The 20,946-nt window shown below is 55.2% G+C and overlaps 8 protein-coding genes across 8 annotated transcripts; 4 read left to right on the forward strand and 4 right to left on the reverse strand.

Moving 5' to 3' along the window:
* Nucleotides 1-619: 619 nt before the first annotated feature.
* Nucleotides 620-2,520, forward strand: BO86DRAFT_386576 (uncharacterized protein). The gene is made up of 3 exons (XM_025671371.1): nt 620-1,574; nt 1,757-1,830; nt 1,946-2,520. Exons 1-3 carry the CDS (start codon nt 809-811, stop codon nt 2,300-2,302), a joined length of 1,197 nt encoding a protein of 398 aa, XP_025530936.1. The 5' UTR covers nt 620-808; the 3' UTR covers nt 2,303-2,520.
* A 38-nt stretch (nt 2,521-2,558) lies between these two features.
* BO86DRAFT_446047 (RNA polymerase II-binding domain-containing protein) lies at nt 2,559-4,493 on the reverse strand (the record flags this gene model as incomplete). Its single annotated transcript, XM_025676490.1, has 2 exons — nt 2,559-4,260; nt 4,344-4,493. 2 exons carry the CDS (start codon nt 4,491-4,493, stop codon nt 2,593-2,595), a joined length of 1,818 nt encoding a protein of 605 aa, XP_025530937.1. The 3' UTR covers nt 2,559-2,592.
* Nucleotides 4,494-5,052: 559 nt separating this feature from the next.
* Nucleotides 5,053-7,160, reverse strand: BO86DRAFT_211754 (uncharacterized protein). Its single transcript, XM_025666850.1, has 5 exons — nt 6,859-7,160; nt 5,762-6,805; nt 5,649-5,714; nt 5,461-5,600; nt 5,053-5,404 (listed from the first exon to the last, which is right to left on the reverse strand). Exons 1-5 carry the CDS (start codon nt 7,061-7,063, stop codon nt 5,060-5,062), a joined length of 1,800 nt encoding a protein of 599 aa, XP_025530938.1. The 5' UTR covers nt 7,064-7,160; the 3' UTR covers nt 5,053-5,059.
* On the forward strand, nt 7,161-7,836 carry BO86DRAFT_211753 (uncharacterized protein). The gene has a single exon (XM_025666849.1). It carries the CDS (start codon nt 7,259-7,261, stop codon nt 7,712-7,714), a length of 456 nt encoding a protein of 151 aa, XP_025530939.1. The 5' UTR covers nt 7,161-7,258; the 3' UTR covers nt 7,715-7,836.
* Nucleotides 7,837-10,848: 3,012 nt separating this feature from the next.
* On the reverse strand, nt 10,849-13,748 carry BO86DRAFT_211846 (purine and uridine phosphorylase). The gene is made up of 3 exons (XM_025666851.1): nt 11,461-13,748; nt 11,246-11,411; nt 10,849-11,196 (listed from the first exon to the last, which is right to left on the reverse strand). The coding sequence occupies exons 1-3, from the start codon at nt 13,323-13,325 to the stop codon at nt 11,104-11,106; spliced, it is 2,124 nt and encodes a 707-aa protein (XP_025530940.1). The 5' UTR covers nt 13,326-13,748; the 3' UTR covers nt 10,849-11,103.
* Nucleotides 13,749-15,211: 1,463 nt separating this feature from the next.
* Nucleotides 15,212-15,501, forward strand: BO86DRAFT_396679 (uncharacterized protein; the record flags this gene model as incomplete). The annotated part of the gene is made up of 2 exons (XM_025673422.1): nt 15,212-15,396; nt 15,468-15,501. 2 exons carry the CDS (start codon nt 15,212-15,214, stop codon nt 15,499-15,501), a joined length of 219 nt encoding a protein of 72 aa, XP_025530941.1.
* A 959-nt stretch (nt 15,502-16,460) lies between these two features.
* On the reverse strand, nt 16,461-16,944 carry BO86DRAFT_305683 (uncharacterized protein; the record flags this gene model as incomplete). Its single annotated transcript, XM_025667667.1, has 2 exons — nt 16,461-16,825; nt 16,920-16,944. Coding segments are annotated over 2 exons (390 nt in total), but the record flags the coding sequence as incomplete, so codon positions are not given.
* A 515-nt stretch (nt 16,945-17,459) lies between these two features.
* Nucleotides 17,460-20,418, forward strand: BO86DRAFT_355846 (TFIIH/NER complex ATPase/helicase subunit SSL2). Its single transcript, XM_025669642.1, has 3 exons — nt 17,460-17,778; nt 17,837-17,947; nt 18,025-20,418. The coding sequence occupies exons 1-3, from the start codon at nt 17,748-17,750 to the stop codon at nt 20,352-20,354; spliced, it is 2,472 nt and encodes an 823-aa protein (XP_025530943.1). The 5' UTR covers nt 17,460-17,747; the 3' UTR covers nt 20,355-20,418.
* Nucleotides 20,419-20,946: the final 528 nt, after the last annotated feature.

Here is a 20,946-nt window from a genome sequence, read left to right on the forward strand (position 1 = left end):
TGTATGTCATGTATCTCGCTGCAGAGATAGTGTGCGGTTTACCGAGGTTTGCATTTGGTTTGCTGCATTCCTGGACAGAACATGTGTTTTGTTCGGGGGCATCTGCTCTGACCATTGTCGCTCTTTGCATATGATGCTGCATTTGAATAATCTGTTACTGTGCAGCTGATTTGAGTCAGCGTGAACTTTGTAGTTATCTTCTTGTATATTGGTTCACTAGGACTGGTCCTACGTTAGTATAAGCTGAAGTAATCTATGTTTGTTTCAGTTTGTCCTTGCATCAACCTCCTTTTTTGCATCACAACATATACAGTACATACAATCAACACTCAACCTCTCCAGCAACCAACAATTCCGACCACGAGATTCGACTCCAAGACAACCATCTAATCCTCTAACCAATCGTCCAGGCCCAAATCCAAGGCCCAACATTCCACACCACCAGCGCATTCCAAAACAACCCCGATAAACAAGTCGCCTCCCTGCCGGCCAAAGCCAGTCAATCAACCAAGGGAGGAATTTGCGCAGCCAGCCAGGCAAGCCCTGGCGACCTCCAGTGCAACGCAACAAGCCATGTCTTATACAAATAACGCCACCATCTCCCCCTTGACAGCGCCCACGCCCTCGCCCTCGCCCTCGACCACACGCCCACCAGACCAGAACCCACATCCACCCACTCCATTCAATCCTTCAGTGGTTTCTGGATTCCCGACCCTATACACTCTTTTGATGGGCACTGGCACTTTTCCACCGCACCAATAACCGGATAATCGAAAACGCTAAAAAGAAAAAAACAGCAAACAGAAAAATGAAACTCTCGACCCTGCTCCTCATCACGCCGCTGGCGCTTGCTATTCCCTTCACGCCTAACCCAGCGCAGCTCCACGATGACCCGGACTCGGATGCGCTGACCCAGGGCCAGGACCAGGGCCAGGGCCAGAGCCAGGGCCAAAGCCACGCGCAACCACAAGACCAAGACCCAGGCGAAGCCATCAAGAACCACGTCCTGCAGAACATGCGGCCCCAGACGCAGACGCAGACGCAGACCCAAACGCAGACTCACCAGGCCCATTCGGCCCCGACCAGCACACGCACCACCTCAGGCACGAGATCCAGCACGAGAACCAAAGGTGCAACACCGGAACATACCGTCACCGTCACCACCACCGTCGTCACCACCACCAGCACCACCAGCCCAGAAGATATCGACCCCAGCCCCAGCCCCAGTCCCGAGGACGAGGCCGAGGACGACAAGAACAAAACCCCAGAGAAACCCACCACCACCACCACCACCGATAAGTCCAACTCCAACCCCAAGAACAACAACCCCAACCCCAACCCCAACAACACCAACAACGACGAAGACGAATCAGGCCTATCCAGCGCCATCGCCCTCATCCCCAACCCCAACGCATCCCAAAACCCCGGCACCACCCAGACCTGCCCCACCGGCCGCCCCTCCAAGCAATGCTGCCAGAGCATCGAGTCCGTCGCCGACTCCGTCCTGCAGCCGCTCGGCCAGCTCGTCCCCTACCTGTCCGGCGTCGACATCTCCAGTTTACTCGCTCTCGAGTGTACGTCCCCTCCCCCTTGCACCCCCCCCCCCCTAAATACTGGGGGATTTACCGTCCCGGGGGAGAACCCCCGGACCCCCCTTTCTTTCAGCTCCCTGGTTCCCTCAATCCCCAGTACTGGGAAAATATGCCCTTATTCTAAGTCAAGTATCGACCACCACTAACAATCCCGGATGCTGTAGGTACAGGAATGGATGACACCGACCCGAACGCAAACTGCTTCAACTCCGTCATGTGCTGCGAGGGCACCCCCGGCGTGCGTCCCCTTCCCCTTCCCCTTCCCCTTCCCCCATTCCCCTTTCCACCCCGAACCCGCCCCCGTATCTTATCTTACAGTAACCGCAAGCTGATAACCTTGATGGAATGAATAGAAGACAGCCAGTCAGCAGACCCTCAAAACCGCCTGCGCGACCTGGGACCAGGCCATGGCTGATAAGGCGGACGATGATGCGGCGGACGCTGCTGCTGCTGCTGCTGCCGCCGACGCACAGAGGCTGGCTTCTTCTTCTGCGGCTATTTCGCCCTCTCCTACTCCGTCTTCGACGCCTTCGCGGGGGGTGGTTGGGGCGGGGGCTAAGGCGTCTGCGACGCCGGCGAAGAGAGGCCTGCCCGCGCTGCCTATCCCTGCGCTGCCGGACCTGGGGCTGGGGAAGCTGCTGGAGAGCGGGGCGGGGGTGTTTGGGGGGAAGGGGAGTGTTGTTGGTCTTGGCGGGGCGGGACCTAATTAGACCCCTGGGTATACATACCCCTCGTACTTAGATTGAGCGTTACCAGGAAGCTGAAAGGAAGGGGGTCCGGGTTCTCCCTGTACTTTGGGTCGAGGTTACCAGGGAGTTGAAAGGAAGGGGGGTCCGGGGGTTCTCCCCCGGGAACGCTTTACTCTCTAGCACATAAGTTGTGGTGATTGTGTTTTTGTATGGTTATTTACGTGGGTAGTTGGTCGAGTAATTTATTCTTCTTTGTTGGGTACATTGTGTGTATATTCTCTATCTACCGCTCTATGGAGATGCACTGTCGACTATCGACCCCCGCGCGGGTACTGCTGCCACCCCCGGCCATGGCCGTGGCCGTGGCCGTGAGACGCGTGTGGCGGCGGGAAGTGGTAGGATCCCGGGGGCATTTGCTGGGCGTAGGGGCCTGATTGTGCTTGGTACTGGGCCGGTGGGTGGTGGTATTGCGCGGGTGGTTGGCCGGGCGGGCCCTGTTGGTATGGCGGCGGGAAGTGGGAGGGCTGGTGCGGCGGCGCGAAGGGCATGGGGGGCGGCGGGGGCGGCCATGGGCCCTGGTAGTTCGGGGGAGGAGGAGGAGGGGGAGGAGCGTGGGGTAGACCCGGTGGACCCGGGGGACCCGGGGGGAATCCGGTCTGGTAGGAGGAAGGAGGCGGCGGCGGGGGATAGCCCATGGATGGATGGGGAGGAGCGGGCGGAAGGGCGTGTGGTGTGGGCGGCAGTAGCGACGGAGGAGGGGGCGCATGGCCGTAGGGATTGGCGGCAGGAGCAGGCGGTTGGCGATAGTCGGGATGATAGCCAGCGGGCGCCGGCTGGGGAGAGTACGACCGGGATCGCTGCCCGGGCTGCTGCCACGCGCCTGCACGCGGAGGGGGCGATCGCGATCGCGACCTCGTCCGCGAGCGGGACCGCGCATCGTAGCGCCGTCTGCGCGGCGACCGACTGTCGTCTCTCCAGCGTCCGCCCGCCTCGCTCTCGCTGTCGCTGTACCGGCGCTTGTGATACGCGTCGCGACTGCGGCTGCGACTGCGACTCCGCGAGCTCCTGCCCCTGCTCCTGCTGCGGCTGCGACTGCGCTCCTCCTTCCCCTTCTGGGCCCGTTTCTTCATCTGCTGACAGAACCCCCTCGACCAGCCATAATACGTCTCGCCCTTGATAATCTCGCCGCTCAAGCTCTCGCGCACGACGAGCTGGCCCAACTCATCCAGATCCACGACCTCGTCCTCCTCAAGCTCGAGCGCCTCGTCCGCGGCCCCCGCGTAGAGCCCGTCCACCTCGCCCAGGAACCGCTTCAACGCCGCCACCAACTTCCCATCGGCGGGCCCGGCCAGAAACTGCAACGGCTTGACGGTCTCCCCGCGCAACGGCACCGGCTCATCCGGAATAATGTGCGGGATCAGATTGCCGGCGGGCAGATCATACCAGGGGGTGGCGGGATCGCCGTGCGTGGCCGGCATGACAAACGGCAGGTTCTTTTGGTGCTGCTGCAACGAGGAGAGCTCCTTCTCCGCGACGGCGAGGCTCTCTTCGACGATCAGGGAGGTCTTGACGGGCCCGGACAGCGCCGCGTTCTGCACGACCTCGCGGAGCTTGCGCACGTAGTCGGCGGCGTAGTAGCCGTGCGTCGCCCAGATGTCCAGGAGCTCGTCCAGCCGGCGGTGGTGTTTCGGGTGCTGGTCGCGGGGGTAGCCGGCGGCGGCGCCGAGGAGGTCGACGACGTGCGGCTGCAGGGCGCCGGTCAGCGTCGCGAAGGCGGCGGTCGTCGGGAGGTGGTATTTGGTGTGGTGGAAGAGGTCGTTCAGGAGGTAGAGGATGTGGAGGCGTTTGCGCTTCGCCGAGGTTTGGGACGGGGCAGCGTCGTCAAATGAGCCCGACAGCGCGACCAGGTACTTGGCCCACACGCCGACGCGGTTGGACGAGGAGACCACGTGGTGGTCGAGGAGCCAGGTCTTGCAGGTCTAGAGATTGCAGGAAGCATCGGGATTTTAGTATCTCTTGCGGTGCTTAAGCAAGGGCCAGAGGCGGCCACGGCGGCTCAAACCTGGATGTTTGCCGGGGTGCATTGCGACAGCGCCCGGTCGAGCGAGGTGTGGAAGGCGGTGATCGCGTCGCGGGGCACGGAGGTCGGGTCGGGTCGCAGCAGCCCCGCGGAGAAGGAGGCCTTCGCGATGGCAAGTTGATGGGATGCCATCGCTCTTTGGTGTGGGGTGTTGATGAGGTGAGGAGGAAGTGAGAGCGGCCGACGTGAGACCGGCGGGAAGCTATCTGGCCGCACGTGATCCCGTCCGCCCTATGTGATTGAGAGTACTTGGGTATACATGTTGGGTTACTGGTGAAGGTGGTTCTGGTTCTTTAGCAAAAATACTGGTAAGTTCTAGTAGCAGTCATGAGTCCTTGTGTGAGCCAGTGCAGTAGTACTGGTCATTGTGCCCTTCACCAAATATTGGTGGGCAACTGCGAGATCAAGTTTATAAGATTAAGTACGGAGTACAGTAATTAGACTTAACCGTTTTTGTCTGAGGAAAAGGGTCACTCTGATAGAGTTTTGGTTTACTAAAAGGATCACGTCGATACAGAGGTTGGTCTAATACCAGTGCACAACGAAGTGAATTCAACTCGTATACATAAATGCATCATCTATAAGCCAGAATATACACACCACAAGTGGTCGAGAAGCGAAATTATTATCATCACATAAACTGAACCAAATCACCCCTCAAATACCACCCACCCCCCCCCAGGTCAATCACCCCCGACCTAGTACTGTCTGCGGCGGCCGTGACCGCCGATGATGTTGCGGCGGGCCTTGTGCGAAGGAGAGGCGGTGATGCTGGGGCTGTGGCTGGACGCGTGGGCGGAGGTCTTGGACGCGGCCGCAGTGGACGTGGCATGGGCCGAGCCACTGCTGGGGTGCGCCTTGGAGGTGGCCTTGGAGGTGGCCGAGGAGCTGGCGACGTGGGAGGAGGAGCCGGTCTGCTTGGAGCTGGAGCTGGAGCTGGTGGTCTTCGAGCTGCTCGAGGACTTGGTGGTGGTCGTCGTGGTCGTGGTGGACGTGATCTTGTCGAAGCCGAAGCATTGCTCGGACAGCGTGGTGGCGATGGACTTTACGGGAATATCAGTAAAAGATCCCGACTTTCTCAAGGGTCGGGCACACTTACCGCAATGTTCCAGGTGCTGATGGGGTTCGCTTCGTCGCTGGCACTCGCGACGTCGGCAACCAGGTTGACACCGGCCGAAGGAGTAATCTCGACGGCGTAGTGGTACTCGGAGCCGTCCTTGGAGCAGGCAGCTTTGTTGGCTGGATCCAGTTAGCACCAGCTTATAGCCTCACTGAGGGGACACTCACAAGCCTCGAGGGCCAGGTCGGCACCGACGTAGGGCTGCATGTAGATACCGGCCTCCCAGCCATAACCTATTGCGCGTTAGCTTCGAGTCATCCTCCTGGCAGGACCGACTTACTGAAGATCTCGAGCTCAAGCTCCACCGACACCTTGCCGTAGATCTCGACGTTAGCCTCCAGCTTGGCGTCCAGAGAGATGTCTGTGGTGGTGACGGTGGGCGACCAGCCGCTCTGCGTGAAGCTGACGGCGTTCTTGGAGCCCTCGTCGAAGGTCAGCTCCGCGGTGGCCGAGTCCTTGAGATCGATTTCAACACCCATGCCGATGGTGGCTTCTCCGTCGATCGGACCGATCGACCATCCGAGGGCGACCTTGACCATGGGGCCGATGGTGGCGATCTTGGCGATGCTGATGCCGTCAATGGGGATCGTGACCAGGTCGACTTCGTCCGCCTCCGACTTGGTCAGGTTCCCGCCCAGCTTGACCTGGGGCTCGATGTAGGCGGAGACACCCTTGGGCGACAAGGTGGCCGTGGCCTTCTCGCTGCCAGTAATCACGTTCCACAGGCCGCTGGCACCGCTGGTGTACTCGAAGACCAGGTCGAACTCGCCCTCGGTCTTGCAGGTCGAGCATCCGGCAGACAGCGAGACGCCGTCCTTGTCGAACAAAGATTTGTCACTGAAAGAGAAGTCCTTGGCGATGTCGATGGTCTTGTCGCTGGTGCTTTCACCGCGCTTTCTCTTGGTGACACCGCGTTTCGCAATGGCAACCTGCGAGTCGGTGGTGGGCTTGCCGATCTTGATGGCGTAGTTGCGCACGGAATCCTCCCACTCGGTCACGTTGCCGGTGAATCGAGCAGTGTTGACGTTATCGCGGAAGCTGGCACCCGTCATGATGAACGGCTGTCTGATGGTGTTCCAGCCACACTGGCCAGCACCGGCCACCAGCATGACATAGTGAGCATCGTCGTCGTTGACCCAGTTCCAGGCATTCTTGGCATAAGAATATGAGGTCGAGTCCTGGAATGCAACGGTCACGCTGGCACTGGTGCCGTTGGTGCAAGTGACGTTCTGAACCAGATCCTTGAACGCCTCCATGGCGAGGATACTCTCATAGTCCTCCAGCATGCCCACTGTGAAGTTTCCCAGGATGTCGGTCTCGCCACCTAGTTAACTGTATTAGCCATTAGACATGCAGATTCAGAACTCTCAAGCTTACCACCCCAGTAGAATGAGTGCTGGTCCTGCAGATCCAAGGACGAGGTAGAAGTAGTAGTGGACCCCGACACCGCGATCTTCACCTCGGCGTTGGTGGTCGTCGTCTCGTACGAGTCGATCTCGGCCAGTTCCACAGCCAGAGCTTGCTGGTACAAGGCGTAGGCCATGAGGCCTGATGCCAGACCATTCTGAAAGAGTTTAACCATTTTGGATATGACAACCAGGTCAATAGTCGAAATGAACGAATGAAGAGGGAGAATCCCGAAAGAGCGTGTATCACTATCGTGATGGAAAAAGAACGACTGTCGCGGTGGACCAGAAAGAGTGACTGAGAGAGAAGGTGATGATTTGCGTGGGTATCTCTGAATCCGCCGACATCTTCTGGTCTTTTAAACCAGGCCATGCTGTTGGCCCCCAAGTATATCCGCTCAGGATCGTTTGGTGGTCTCAGGTCAGCCCGGCTCACCTTACTCCTTTCATTAGACAATCGTCTGTCCGCAAAGAGTAATATTCTAGACTTGGACTTCACAATGCAGCTCCTAAGGGGCGCAGTCATGGGGGAGCCAACCGGCGATAGCTCTCGTTCCTGGCCAAGTTGGGGGCGGCTGCATAGGGCTTCGCTGAGACCCATCACAGCAACCTTCGCCCGCAATCACACCCAAGCACTGGGCCCAGTGCATAGACCTTTGAATTCTCGTGTCTCTCTAATGTGGGACGCAGAGCAGCTGTCTGGCTTGCGCGATGCCACACAAAGATCTTGTACCTTTCTTGGCGTCAGAATTGTGCCTCGTCCAGACAGAGCGAAAAGACCGATCCATCTAGCTGAAAGGGAAGGACCCTTCCCACAACAATCTTAGAGTTGTTTCAAGGCCCCTGCTTGCCGTCGCAGTAGGATGGATGGTGTATACCAACACAGGTCAAGCATTCTCATCCATGGGATAGGCTCAGAAAATGCTTGGCTCGGATCCATGTACCTCGCCCCACTGGCAATTCGCTTCGATTTACAGCCGCATTGCCCAAATTTTTTTCATTCGGGCCTGAACGGTATCCCATACAGTCTGTAAGAAAGGAGAATGAGCATGATTGCTGCTCAGCGATTTGATGCTAATAGGAAAACCGCGATGGAGCCGTGGAGCGATTGAGGCGTGGTGGGCAGGCTATCTCACGGTTCAAGGACCACGACCATGTCTTGGCCGGGCGATGATCCTGTCACCAAGAAAAGTTGACATGAGGCTGAGTAGGGCATTACATGATATCAGCTGGCGGGCCGAACGGGTTCCTGCTTATCTGCACAGACCGATGGGGTAGGTTGATCGTGCAACGGCACCGTTCTCGTCAGTGCCTTGGAGTGCCCATAACTTCACTTCTTACTTCCTCAACGTCATGTATACGGCACCAAGGAACCTAGAATATTATTAGGTCTTCTTTGGAATGAAGTCAGAATGCGGAAAGGTCACCGTGAAGCTCTCGCTCGACCCCCTGCATTAGGAGGTGGCCCCCACGCGGAAACGGTGCCTTTCGGCCAGAGTGGCTCATGGGGAACCAGTGTTTGAGCCTCTGGGGGCCAAACTGGGGATTTGCGTTCGATCGGCACTCAAATCGCAGGATACATCGGTTAGTCTGTTGTGAAAAGGGGCATTGCCAGTACAGTATTGAGCTATGGTGGTGGTGGTGGTGGTGGTGGTGGGAGAGTGTAGTAGGCGAAGTCCGGCGTGGCCTGTTAAGGTACTGTACAGTCAGTACCCGGGGCTGGTGGGTTGGTTTGTTTGTTTGGGGCCCGACCGCCCGGCCTCGTGGGGGTTAAAATAAACCTCACCTGCACTTGTTCTCTACTTTACTACCTTACTTGTATTTACTTGTATTCACTGCGGACCGATCACTCTCTCCGAAAGCGCAGCTCACTGGATCCAGAGACATGAAGTTCAAATTGAGCGGGTGCCATCTGGTGGTGGACACGAAAACGGGAAGCAGCTGAGAGGACATACGCCCTTAAGTATAGTCTATGGTGTCCATACTGATGATTTCAGACACGTAAAATCTTCCTAGGTAAGAATGAGCCACCTCGACTAGATTGCGAATAGATTGCAAAAAAGAACAATTCTGTTGACAATTGCTTCACTCTACACGGGGGAGAAGTAAGTTAAGCCATGGTTGTATATATTTCGGCTAATGCTAGCAGCAGCCTGCCCTAAGAGGACAGGGCTCCCTTGTAACAGTCTCTATATTGTACATACCCGAGGACTGCAATCAGCCACTTCTTTCGGTACACTATAACATCTCTCTTCTCACAATGAACTGGAGTCGTATGCAGGCTAATCCCATTCACCTCATGATGGTTCCCGCTGGACAAAATGACTACGGTCCCAAAACGACTCGGCTGCACCGGAGCCCGCAACAAGCAACCTATTTCTGACATCGGCAAGCTTCGTAAACCCCTCCGACACGGCGATTCCGCCAGACAAGATACCCAGAAACACCGGCAGGCTTTCCATACACAGAGCAAGAACGGATTCGGTCAGCCCAGGCCAACCATAACTGTTGGTGTATGCGGCTACTCCAGCTTTGTAGAGCACATACCCAAGATAGTTCAGTTGGAACAGTTGCTGGTGACTGGATGAAAGCTGTTGCAATGATTCTAGAGCGACCTGGCCTCGGACCAGCTCAGCGATGTCAATCTTTTTCCGAACATTCAACGCTTTTCGCAATTCTGCTTCATGTTTCCGAAATCGCTTCAAGAGGGGGGAGCACGCTTTCTCCTCCAAGTCCGTTTTCCAAATCCGGTTCTCTCTCAGTTTCACAGCCTGCGGTGCGTCTAACTCTTGGCTCAGATGTTCTGTCACGATCAACAAAATCAAGACCATTGATTGGCTGGGAGGTCTTAGGACTTGGGAGACCCATGTTTGAAGCGTCTCAAAGGACTCTTTCGTCAATCGTATGCTTTCATGCTGGTGCCGCGTGAAGGAAGAATAATCGCCACCAGCAATCCATTTCAAAGTAAGAAGGCTCAGCATAAGCCGATTCACACTTGTAATCTCCACGGCGAATAATTTATATGATGGTGAAAGCTCCCCGTTCGGTAGACGACCGGATTTGCGTGGCTTTCCGCCCCTATCAGCTAACTCAGCCTCTCCTAGTAAGGTAACCTCGTTCTCGAACTCGCTCTCGAACTTTCGAATTGCGTCGTCATCGGTCAGATGTCCAAGCTCCCATCCAGAAGCAATCTCCATCAATGATTTCCTGACAAACAAGATCGTAGATCCTTTTTCGAAAAGTAATTTCACCACTTTCTCATGCTTATATTGCCTCGCTATAGAGAGTGGTGCCTGGCCGTTAATGTTTCGCGCCTCGGAGTCTCCACCCTGCCTAATCAGTATCTTCACAATATCGAAGTGTCCGTGTCGAGCCGCCAACCAGAGGGGTGTGGCCTGTGTTCGAGATTTGCTATTGATGACAACAATCTTCTCTCTCAAAAACATGGACACGACAGCTGGGTGGCCTTTCTCAGCCGCGTGATGGAGCGGTGTATACCCTTCAAGATCGGGCAAGTTGACCTCGCATAAATTCAGCAAGCGTCTCACAATCGAAGTGAAACCGAATCTGGACGCAATGTGTAGAGCTGGGAGGCTTTCCCCAATAAGTGGAAGGTTGCATATCTTGGCGAGCTCCTCTTTATACAGCATAACAATCCGAAGCAGAGGAATATGTTGTTCTCTGACAGCCCACCCAAAGAGGCCATGGAGAAACGAGTGACGTGAGCGTCCACCCGCTACCCAGGGATGGAAATTCCACGTCTCATTGAAACATGTCGCAAGCTGCGTGAAGCTCTCCCACACCGGAGACTTAGGCGTTATGTCTCTCGTCTGCAAAGCCCAATTTGATACAGCGTAACTGAGAAATTTGTATTGCTCCCCCGGCGAGTCCGTACGGATCCGGCGAGTGGGTAGTTTGATAGCAGCCTTTTGGATCTTCGGCGCACGAAAAAGAGAAAACAAGGAGGACTTCATCGCTTCACCGGCAAGCAAAGCTGGCGAGACTACTGCCGAGCCTGCTGAATTGTGATCCCGTCCTTGCTTCTCAACCTGTAAGCTAAAGTTTGAGAAAGAGAGATAAGCAACACAGAACTCCCCACATTCGAGGTTTCCCCGCGCCTCGCTCTCCAGATATCTGGCGTCATGGCCGGCTCGATCACTCAAAAGGAACTTCTTGACCGACGAGTGCGCGAAGCGAACACAGCCATCAGTAGGGTCTAGCACCACGAGATTAGCGCAGCAGCCGAGCACAAATTCGTCCTGGGGTACTTTCGCGTGATCCCAACAAGTATCATGAAGATCAAAGGCCACTGCTTCCTTCAGCTCCTCAATATGCAGTGGTCTGGTAGCAAAGCTGACCCATTTAAGAACCTTCGCAGCCCTGGGATCAGAGGAAATTCGCTGAGTACAGAGCCTATACGTTTCCTTCAAGCCTTTAGGAAGCCGACGCAAAGCGGAGCGCACCTCTGCATCCGTGAAGCATGTCGACCACAAGATTTCGAGAATAAGGTAAACCCATAGAAACCTGCTCGAGTCAGTCTACATACGAAGAATTTGTGGAATTCCCGACATACATTCCTGAGGCCTCGGCGAGAAGCACGCGTTTGACCTCTTCCAGTAGAGAACAGTCACTGGTAAGCTTTCTAAGCATAGACTTGTCATCAATACTGGCTTTGATATAGAATTCGATATCCTGGGTAACATGATTGAATGTTGAAATTCGGAGAAACCACGGCATGAATGTAGCAATATTCACGTAGCCTGGTACGTGATTCCTACTCGACAGCATAATCTTTGATCCATTGGGCGGGCTGGCAGAACTGAAGGTCGCTCGAATCAGCAGCAACATTTTCTGGCACTCCTGCTGTTCCAGTGCATCGAGTCCGTCAAGAACATAGATTGTGTTTGGCATGTATGAGAAGAGAAGATTGAATATTTCTCGCAGATCGTCATAGTCTGGCACCCTTCGGTCTCTTCCAAAAAAACGCTCCAGCTCACGAGCGACATCTGGCGGAAAGCTCTGATGCGACTCGTACAAGAGCTGAGCTAACTGTCTGATTAGACTGGCGAGAATGTAGAAAGCCTGTAACGAGCCAGAATGCTCGTTTTCGCAATAGAAAAATACTGTAGGGCAATGGTAACTGGAATTCTCGAGTGCGCGATACTTGACAACCTCAACGACGGAAGCCGCGATGATCGATTTACCTGAACCAATTTTCCCCGAACACCAGAGGCTGGATTGATCCAACCCCGTAAGCCATGATTTGAATGTTGCATGGTTCAGGAACCACTGAGTTGTTCCAGGAAGACGCTTGTAGGCAAGTCTCCGGTGAACCTTGTCATGGTCATAGTTCGAGATCCGCTCGAGTAGCTGTCCGATGTCTATGTGGAGACTTTTGCTTATTTCGCCTGCATATGTTTCCGTGCCGACTGGGGCCGTAAGACCGTATTGCGCCAGCTCCAAAGCCACACTAGGTGACGGCATGTCGACCACTTGCTTGGTATGAATCATGGACAGAAGCTCCTTGGTATATGCTGCCGCCGTGGCAGCCGCGTACTCTTGCCACTGCTTATTTTTATGAGAGTCTGCATAGTCACAGATCCCTCGGATCACCAAGCAAGGGAAGTTATCCATCAGGCCGGCTGCTTCCATCTCGAAGCAGAGAATCCCAAATTCGTTCGCTAGTTGATCTCTTATACGACCACTCTTCATTACCTGGTTTGCGGAGGCAATCAGGCCGTAATGAATCACGGGGACATCGTAGCCTCGATCGGGCCGACTTTTCCTTCTGCTGGGGTTACAGTTCGCGCAGGTACTCTCGACGTCTTCATGATCATAATCAGCCTCGAACAGCACATCCTGCTCCGCACCACGGTAGGTGAATCTGTCTTTCATTTTTGGGTACCTGCATACCATATCAGACAATATGGCGGGGATATTGCTCGACCTCACCATGTGCTCCGCCTGTAGTCTAGAGATCGCAGTCAAGAGTACCGACGGTGGTTTGTTAAGCATGCCGGTTCTCTCGAAGCGGTTGTTGCTTAGAGTCTTTCCGTAGTCATACTGCACAATGCCACCATAATCTCTCGTTGGCTTGCTGACCACCACATCGCCAAGCCGGATGTCGTCTTGTGATGGAACCGCACCTCCGATGCCGACCATCAAGCCGAACCGGATCGATTTGAAGGTAAATTGGACCTGACTGGCGATCACTGCAGCTGAGGTTGTGCCATATACCCCGGCAGGAAGACATACGATGACAATATTATGCCCGTATATGCTGCCGAAGATATAGCTATTATTGTCACTCAGATCAGTGGGTAAGTCCGGATGTCTCTCGTCAAGCATTGCGACCGCGGCCGCCATCTCCAAGGGTAGTGCAGAGATCCACGCGATTGTGTAATCATGATGACGGTAAGTCCCAGGGATTGTCGCCATTTCAGTGTCCTGTTTCGGGAGACGGACTATTGTCTGTCGGCCCGGGGTGTCGATGCACACTCTTCACTGGGTATACACTGTCGGGGATATACATCGACATTCTCCATTGTCGACTAGATTGCGTATTCGGCAGTCATTCAGTCGGGTGTTCGCTTCGTTTGGGACCTCGGTACTTCACGCCAGAGCCAAAAGCCAAGAGCCAAAAGCCACGTTGTGGCATCATCAGACAGGGACTGAGGTTGGTGAGGGGAAGGGGCGCGTGAGGCTGAAGCAGCTGGGCTAGCGCAGAGGGCCAACAGGACTAAACAGCATTGGTGCCTGAGGCATCGACCATGCACACAATGCGGGGAAAGCTTGCATTCTACTCGGTACCTGGAGGGTTCATAGGATGACGCTTTGGAATTCGTTTTCCGATCAAGCAAGACAAGTGGAAGTAGCATCATCAATCACTCAGATTCTTGGATAATCTTGCTTGAAGCATCACATAGTACGAGTAACTCTCTTCTGCACCGAGCTGAACTACGTACTTGGTATGCTGGTGGTGGTGGTCACATGATACGGGGGATCTCTGTCGTCATTCATCGATTTCCTTCCTCAGTCCTCGTCGGCTTACCAATTCCGACATACTAACGATGTAATTCTCATTCTTTTCTGACTCCTGCGTCTGGATCCACTGGTCATTGCTCATTCTTCTTTTTGAGGAATTAGACAATCCCCTAAACTTAACTTACTCGTGTGTTCCGCCGGATGGTCGACTCCCGCCATCAGACAAACAGTGAGCAGACCGCAATTGCCACGGGCCGGGCAGATGCAGTCCAGCGCCAGTGCCCAACCGCAGCAACTACCGCGATTACCCCCCAGTGTGCCTGGCCGGATCTCGAGTCGCCGGAACTCCACACTGGAAAGTCTGACTCTGCTGGGTACGTACTGTGTGGACTGTTACGAGTACTGCCCCTCTCCCTTTCACGTCTTCGGCCGGAACTTGTAGATCATCTGCCCCTCTTGTTGATGGCGTGAGCATGGCAATACGCATTCCTCGCTGCACCCGCACGAGGGAGAGGGATGAGGGGTCATCGACAACTCGACAACGGTATGACAACAAGGTCCTTCCTTCTTACCCACTAATGGCCGTAGGGGTCAATTGCAGGTCGAAGTTGCACTGGAGTACGGAGTACCTTGTTAGGTATCCGAATCCTTTAATCCGCCATAAGACTGGCCAGATGCATCCAAGACCAATGGGGTACTGTACAGTACCTGCTTAGTTCAATTCTGACATGCAGGGAGAACTGGTGGCTTGAATCAGTAAAAATGAAGAGCGCACCTCAGATGACACACTCCCAAGTCCCAAGTCCCAAGTCCCAACTGCCTATGCTGCAAGCCGATCGATGTTTCGGCTGCTGCAGGAGCCATGGAGCCATGACGATTGAGGACCGTTTTTCCGCGTGCGCGCTATTTCTTTTTCCCTTTTGCACTCGATGAGTGGGCCTCGATGACCCCATCCCCCATCTGGACCCTCCCCGCAACTCTTCCCGAAACACGCTCATGCTCTCATGCTCATGATCTGATCTCGGGATTCCAGAGTGACTCTTTGCTGATCACCACAACCACCTCAACTATAAATCCCTCATGGTTCCCACCCTCTGCAGGGTGTGCTTGAATTCTAGCTAGACTTGATCGATTCACTGCTATACCTAAATCTGACTTGCTTCTACCTGATCTCCAAGACATCACAATCCACAACGCTCTTAGACCGACACACACACGCACACACACGTACACACACTATACATACAAAACATACCTTGAACTCGTTGTCTACCTCTTCGCGTCGCATCGCATCACACCAGCCCTACATCTCCAATACCTTGTCCCTCCAAGCCATCACCATGATCGCCATCCAATTAGCCCGCCCTACCATCCGCCATTTCTCGGTGCACCGTCCGCGCCCCGACACGCGCACCTCCCGCTTCATCACCAGTTCCTGCCTCTTCTCGGCGGTAGTCCTCCCCTTCATCCCTCCGGCGCTGGAAAGCTCTCGGGAAAAGAGCAAAGGCTATCCCACCCACAACAAGTGAGTCTCTCATTTCTGCATGTGTTGATCGCCGCAACCCTCGACTGACGGAATCTTTTCCTCTCTATCAGGCCACACCCCCCACTCTGCTTCCATGCCCGCTAGACCGCATATATCCGTTCGGATTTACACGTAACTCCACGAGTGGGGCCATACTTGCAGCGACACAACATCAACTCTCTCGTGTTATCACGCCATCCTCCGATTTTCTGTCGGATTATTGATCCTTTTTCTTTTCTGAGTTGGCTTTTTCCGGCTGGCGTATGGATACTGGCATATACCTTTTTTTTTCTGTCCCTTTTTTTTTCAACCACCCTCACAGACGACATTTTCTGAGGGAATTGCATCATGAGAAACCCCACATATGGATTTTCAGGGGTCATCGGGAACGTGTCTGGCTGGCGTTTAGCTTGCAAACCTTAATATTTTCTTTTGTTTGGCGTGACCGTGCGAGAAACTCGGGGTTCGAGGGAGCTCTTGTTTTTGAGGAAAGACCTCCTGGACAGGTGCCAGGCAGTAATGTCGACAGGGCAGATTCTTTTTCTGTCTCCCCCCCCTCCCCCCCCCCCCGCGGTCTCCTTTCATATCCGTTACCGGAGGTGGAAACCGCCTGAGGTAGCGGATCACGATGTTACGACTATGAGATAGCTAGCTAGCTGTCTAGCAGCAATATAATTCGCGTTACTAATCAACCAACCGACGCGTTCGCTCGAGAATGATCGGTCCCCGGGCCGATTTGTCTTGGATGTAGGTGTAAATCCGATTAGTACTGAATTTCCCCCGGATCTTCACGAGATCCAAGACACGCACGAAGTATGTAGTGTATCGTGCAGAGAGAACAAGCTTTCCACCCCACGAGCCAAGCCACACGCACCTCGAAACCGATTTTCAGAAAGGGCAGAACCTATACATTAAGGGAAACATTATGGTACAGTACAGTGCGGCACACGAAAAGATGTCACTGGCACTTTTTTTTTTTTCGCGCCATCCCTTATCCCTACCTTTCATCTCTGACCAAAGACTCCTCTCTATACCTCATTTCCCCCCGCACCCCCATCTACCCCCTAGAGTCGATTCCCCTTCGGCGGCCGAAACGGCTGCGCGGCCTCGTACTTCCCCTTCTCCAGCACGCGGTCGGCCTCGGTCTCGGGCTCGTGGCGCGTCGCGGCCGGGTCGTGGCTCGCCTCGGCGCTGGGCGAGGCCACGTCGTCGGCGGCGTTCTGCTGCGACCGCGCCAGCTGGGCGGCGCGCTTGAGGCTCGGGTCGTCCGCGGGGATCGGCGGAGGGGTGGTCAGCGAGGTCGCCGACTGGCGCCGGTGTTCCGCTTCCATGGCAGCCAGCTGCGCTTTGCGTTTCATCTCCGTCTCGAATCGGGTTTGGCGGTCGGCGTTGATGGATTTCTTCGCGAAGTAGTAGGCGCCGCCGCCGGCTTTGGGGGGGGGGTTAGTTTTTGTTGATTTGATGGGATAGGGTGATTGGGAGGGGAGGGGAGGGAGGGTGTGGTGTGGTGTTGCGTTGCTTACCGACGCAGAGAGTACCCCAGCCGATCCTGTTGGGTTTGGGAGTCGTGTTAGTTGAGGCGCATTTTGAGGGAAGACTGTGGTTGTGTGTGTGTGTGTGTGTGTGTGTGTGTGTTTGCGGGCTGGGTTGTTTTGGGCTTCACCTTACCAGGTGGATTTGATCTAGATGTTGAGTGAGAGATGAGGTTAGTGAGCATGAATCTTGCAAATGGCTTATGAGTGAGTCCAGTCAGGCACATACTGTGTTCATCTTGTATATCTTGACCACTTCTTGCACGCAGTGTCAATTGAAGGGAAATTGAAGACCGAACGGAGGACTAGGACGGGGAATTGAATGCGAGATTGAACTACGTCAATCACTGCCGAAGCCCTTCGGCCGAAACTCTGACCAATTGAACTGCCCGCACGGCGCCGACGCCACAGGCAGGTGGAAGCTGGCTGAGTGAGCGATCCCATTGTTGCCTCAGGCTGTCCACACCGCCGAGCCTCGCCTCTTCCGCTCCGCAAGCGATCGATCTTCTTTCATGCTCATTTACGCCTCCGCCTCCTTCTCCTTCTCCTCCTCTTCCTTCCACACTCCATTCCTCCTGTCCCTTGTCGACCACCGCCATATATACCACCAGCAGTAAATAAAAAGCTGGTAGGTGCTTTTCGTCTGATCGGGATATGGTCATACTTATTTGAACGGCTCACTAAGGGCGCCGGTAGCCTGTCGGGAGCAAAACGATACCTTCTTGCCTGGTCACGACCGCGCGGAGTCGCTTTTACAAGCACAGTATAGACTTATAGAGTTCTCAGGGATAATATCCCGGCCCCGCTGGACTGGACAACATGCCGCCGGTCAAACGCAAAGCTTTAGATAGTATGCCTGCCCGTCCCACCGCCACTACTCCGGTGGTGATTCTATTCTGACTGCATAGGTGGTCGATCGAGTCGAGCCTCGAAGCGCGCCACTCCCGTGCCTGATATCAGTAGCGGGGATGAATACTCGGACTACGAGGAGGAGGAGGTCAAGGAAGATAACCTGAAAGGTGAGCAAGCCATATATGCGAGGGGGCGAGAACGTCCCAGAACGAAATCACTGATTCGCGGCGGGCTTCGCTCACAGATGTCGTGGAGAATTTCAACATCGAGCATTTCAGCAAAAAGGGCGGCGGCGCCATTCAGAAGCAGGACCCCAACTTCGGCTACAAGGACTTCTCGTCCCTGGCGTTGAAGCCCGACCACGCGAATCGCCCCCTCTGGATCGATCCGCTGAAGGGCACCATCACCCTGGAGAGTTTCTCGCCGCTCGCGCCCCAGGCCCAGGACTTCCTCACCACCATCGCCGAACCGCTCTCCCGGCCGACGCATCTCCACGAGTACCGGCTGACGGGAAACAGTCTGTATGCCGCCGTGTCGGTCGGCCTGCAGCCGCAGGATATCATCAACTTCCTCGATCGGTTGTCGAAAACGCCGCTCCCGGAGACCATCAAGTCGTTCATCATCGATTTCACCAAGTCGTACGGAAAGATCAAGGTGGTCTTGAAGCATAACCGGTTCTTTGTGGAGAGTACCGATCCGGCGATGCTGCAGATGCTGCTCCAGGATGAGGTTATCGGGCCCCAGAGATTGCAGGGGTCGGAGGGTATCATTCAGCAGGCGGCGCCGAAGATGGGCGGTTTGGTTATCCCCGGGACCAAGGATGCGGCGGGTGTGAAGCAAACCACGGACCAGAAACCGGCTGAGGACGCGGCGGGGGAGGCTCGTCGCGAGGACGATATCCTTCTCGCCATCCGGGACGACGACGATGATGATGAGGAACAAGCACAGGTGCACAGTTTTGAGATTCCGAACGAAGCCGTCGAACCGGTCAAGGCGCGCTGTCAGGCCATGGGTTGCCCGGCGTTGGAGGAGTATGACTTCCGGAACGACGAGATCAACCCGACGCTGGATATCGACCTGAAGCCCAACGCGCGGATTCGAAGTTACCAGGAGAAGAGCTTGAGTAAGATGTTCGGTAACGGACGTGCTAAGAGTGGCATCATCGTGCTGCCGTGTGGTGCCGGCAAGACCCTGGTGGGTATCACGGCGGCCTGCACGATCAAGAAAGGCACCATGGTCCTGTGCACCAGTTCCATGTCCGTGGTGCAATGGCGAAACGAGTTCTTGCGGTGGTCGAACATCGATCCGGGCGACATTGCCGTCTTCACCTCGGACAACAAGGAGAAGTTTCGCCGGTCGACCGGTATCATCGTTTCCACCTACTCCATGGTGTCTCAAACGCGGGCGCGCTCCCACGATGCGCAGAAGATGATGGACTGGATTCAAGGGCGTGAATGGGGTCTGATGATCCTCGACGAGGTGCACGTTGTGCCTGCTTCCATGTTCCGAAAGGTCACATCCGCCATCGCTTGTCAGAGCAAGCTGGGGTTGACTGCCACCCTGCTGCGTGAAGACGACAAGATCAAGGATTTGAACTTCCTGATTGGTCCGAAGCTGTACGAAGCGAACTGGATGGAGCTGGCCGAGCAAGGGCACATCGCCAAGGTGCAATGTGCCGAAGTGTGGTGCCCCATGACCACCGAGTTCTATTCGGAGTACATGCGGGAGAAGTCCCGAAAAGCCGCCTTGCTGTACATTATGAACCCGCGAAAGTTCCAGGCGTGTCAATTCCTGATTGATTACCACGAGAAGCGCGGGGACAAGGTCATTGTCTTCTCGGACAACGTCTATGCTCTCGAGCGGTATGCGCTCAAGCTGAACAAGGCCTACATTTACGGGGGCACCCCCCAGAACGAGCGCATGCGCATTCTCGAGAACTTCCAGCACAACGAGCAGGTCAACACGATCTTCTTGTCCAAGATCGGCGATACCTCCCTTGATCTGCCGGAAGCCACCTGTCTGATCCAGATCTCGTCGCACTACGGTTCGCGGCGTCAGGAGGCTCAGCGCTTGGGACGGATTCTGCGGGCCAAGCGTCGTAACGACGAAGGCTTCAACGCGTTCTTCTACTCCCTGGTGTCGAAAGACACGGACGAGATGTTCTATTCCTCCAGGCGGCAGGCATTCTTGGTCGATCAGGGCTATGCCTTCAAGGTGATCACCCATCTGCAGGGGATCGAGAACCTGGAAGGCCTGGCCTATGCCACCCCGGCGGAACGACGCGAGCTGCTGCAGGAGGTGATGCTGCAGAACGAGACGTCGGCGGAGGTCGAGCACGTCAACGACGATCTGTTCTCCTCGCGCTCGGGAGGGGCGCGGGCTCGCAAGGGCGCCGTCAAGCGGAGCGCGGCGACTCTCAGTGGGCTGGCGGGTGGCGAGGATATGGCCTACATCGAGTACAACCGCAGCCGGAACAAGCAGCTCAAGGACAAGGCCGGCCACCATCCTCTGTTCCGGAAGATGGAGCGGGAGCGACTGAAACGGAAGAAGGAGTTGGAGGACTTCGTGCGTTAGCTATTCTGTTATATGGTAGAAGTCTGGCAGAATGAAATAGCTTCGCCATGGTGCTATATAGTGGAAACGAAACTATAAATAACTACACTGGAACAAAGTAAACAAGCCCACACTGGAAGCGGCCAGAATCTACAATGCCACTCGCCCTGGGGCAGCGCTACGAAGACACCAGTTCTCGTCCCCCAGCGGACTACTACTAATTGGGTCGGTCAGGTAACCACATATACAGACTGCCAGATAACTCATGTACCACCTAGTAATGCTGCAATATATCCTGACTGACCTAGGTCAGCCTACCCCGACCATTAAGTATACTCTTACTCATGATGACACCGACCGCAGCCCCGACCGACGATCTAGATCGGCGCATCCCACATAATCAAGGGACCACAAATAACCCGCAAGCCCGCAAGCCCCGAAGGCCGAGCCCATTTATAAGCACATCGTATTGACGACGGCGATCATGCGGCGCTGATTCACCACGACCACGATCCACAGGAGTTCCCGCCTGTTTTCCGGGGTAGCCTAACCTAGCTTGAATCCGGATGACGTCTCGCTCACTGCACGGGAAGCTCGGGCTTGCTGTCTCCGC

This window comes from Aspergillus japonicus (genome assembly GCF_003184785.1).
Source record: "Aspergillus japonicus CBS 114.51 unplaced genomic scaffold BO86scaffold_7, whole genome shotgun sequence".
NCBI lineage: Eukaryota > Fungi > Ascomycota > Eurotiomycetes > Eurotiales > Aspergillaceae > Aspergillus > Aspergillus japonicus.

Excerpts from the sequence above, each read along its gene's own strand:
- BO86DRAFT_211753 (XM_025666849.1), top strand. The coding sequence starts at position 7,259 with ATGCTGTTGGCCCCCAAGTATATCCGCTCAGGATCGTTTGGTGGTCTC.
- BO86DRAFT_211754 (XM_025666850.1), bottom strand. The coding sequence starts at position 7,063 with ATGGTTAAACTCTTTCAGAATGGTCTGGCATCAGGCCTCATGGCCTAC. Across the intron at positions 5,715-5,761 it reads GCTTGAGCTCGAGATCTTCA|GTTATGGCTGGGAGGCCGGT; the intron begins GTAAGTCGGTCC and ends AACGCGCAATAG. Across the intron at positions 5,601-5,648 it reads CGACCTGGCCCTCGAGGCTT|CCAACAAAGCTGCCTGCTCC; the intron begins GTGAGTGTCCCC and ends AACTGGATCCAG.
- BO86DRAFT_355846 (XM_025669642.1), top strand. The coding sequence starts at position 17,748 with ATGCCGCCGGTCAAACGCAAAGCTTTAGATA. Across the intron at positions 17,779-17,836 it reads CAAACGCAAAGCTTTAGATA|GTGGTCGATCGAGTCGAGCC; the intron begins GTATGCCTGCCC and ends CTGACTGCATAG. Across the intron at positions 17,948-18,024 it reads CAAGGAAGATAACCTGAAAG|ATGTCGTGGAGAATTTCAAC; the intron begins GTGAGCAAGCCA and ends CTTCGCTCACAG.
- BO86DRAFT_211846 (XM_025666851.1), bottom strand. The coding sequence starts at position 13,325 with ATGGCGACAATCCCTGGGACTTACCGTCATCATGATTACACAATCGCG. Across the intron at positions 11,412-11,460 it reads CTCGCCGAGGCCTCAGGAAT|GTTTCTATGGGTTTACCTTA; the intron begins GTATGTCGGGAA and ends TGACTCGAGCAG. Across the intron at positions 11,197-11,245 it reads CTGCGAAGGTTCTTAAATGG|TGGCCTTTGATCTTCATGAT; the intron begins GTCAGCTTTGCT and ends TGAAGGAAGCAG.
- BO86DRAFT_386576 (XM_025671371.1), top strand. The coding sequence starts at position 809 with ATGAAACTCTCGACCCTGCTCCTCATCACGCCGCTGGCGCTTGCTATT. Across the intron at positions 1,575-1,756 it reads CAGTTTACTCGCTCTCGAGT|GTACAGGAATGGATGACACC; the intron begins GTACGTCCCCTC and ends CGGATGCTGTAG. Across the intron at positions 1,831-1,945 it reads GCTGCGAGGGCACCCCCGGC|AAGACAGCCAGTCAGCAGAC; the intron begins GTGCGTCCCCTT and ends TGGAATGAATAG.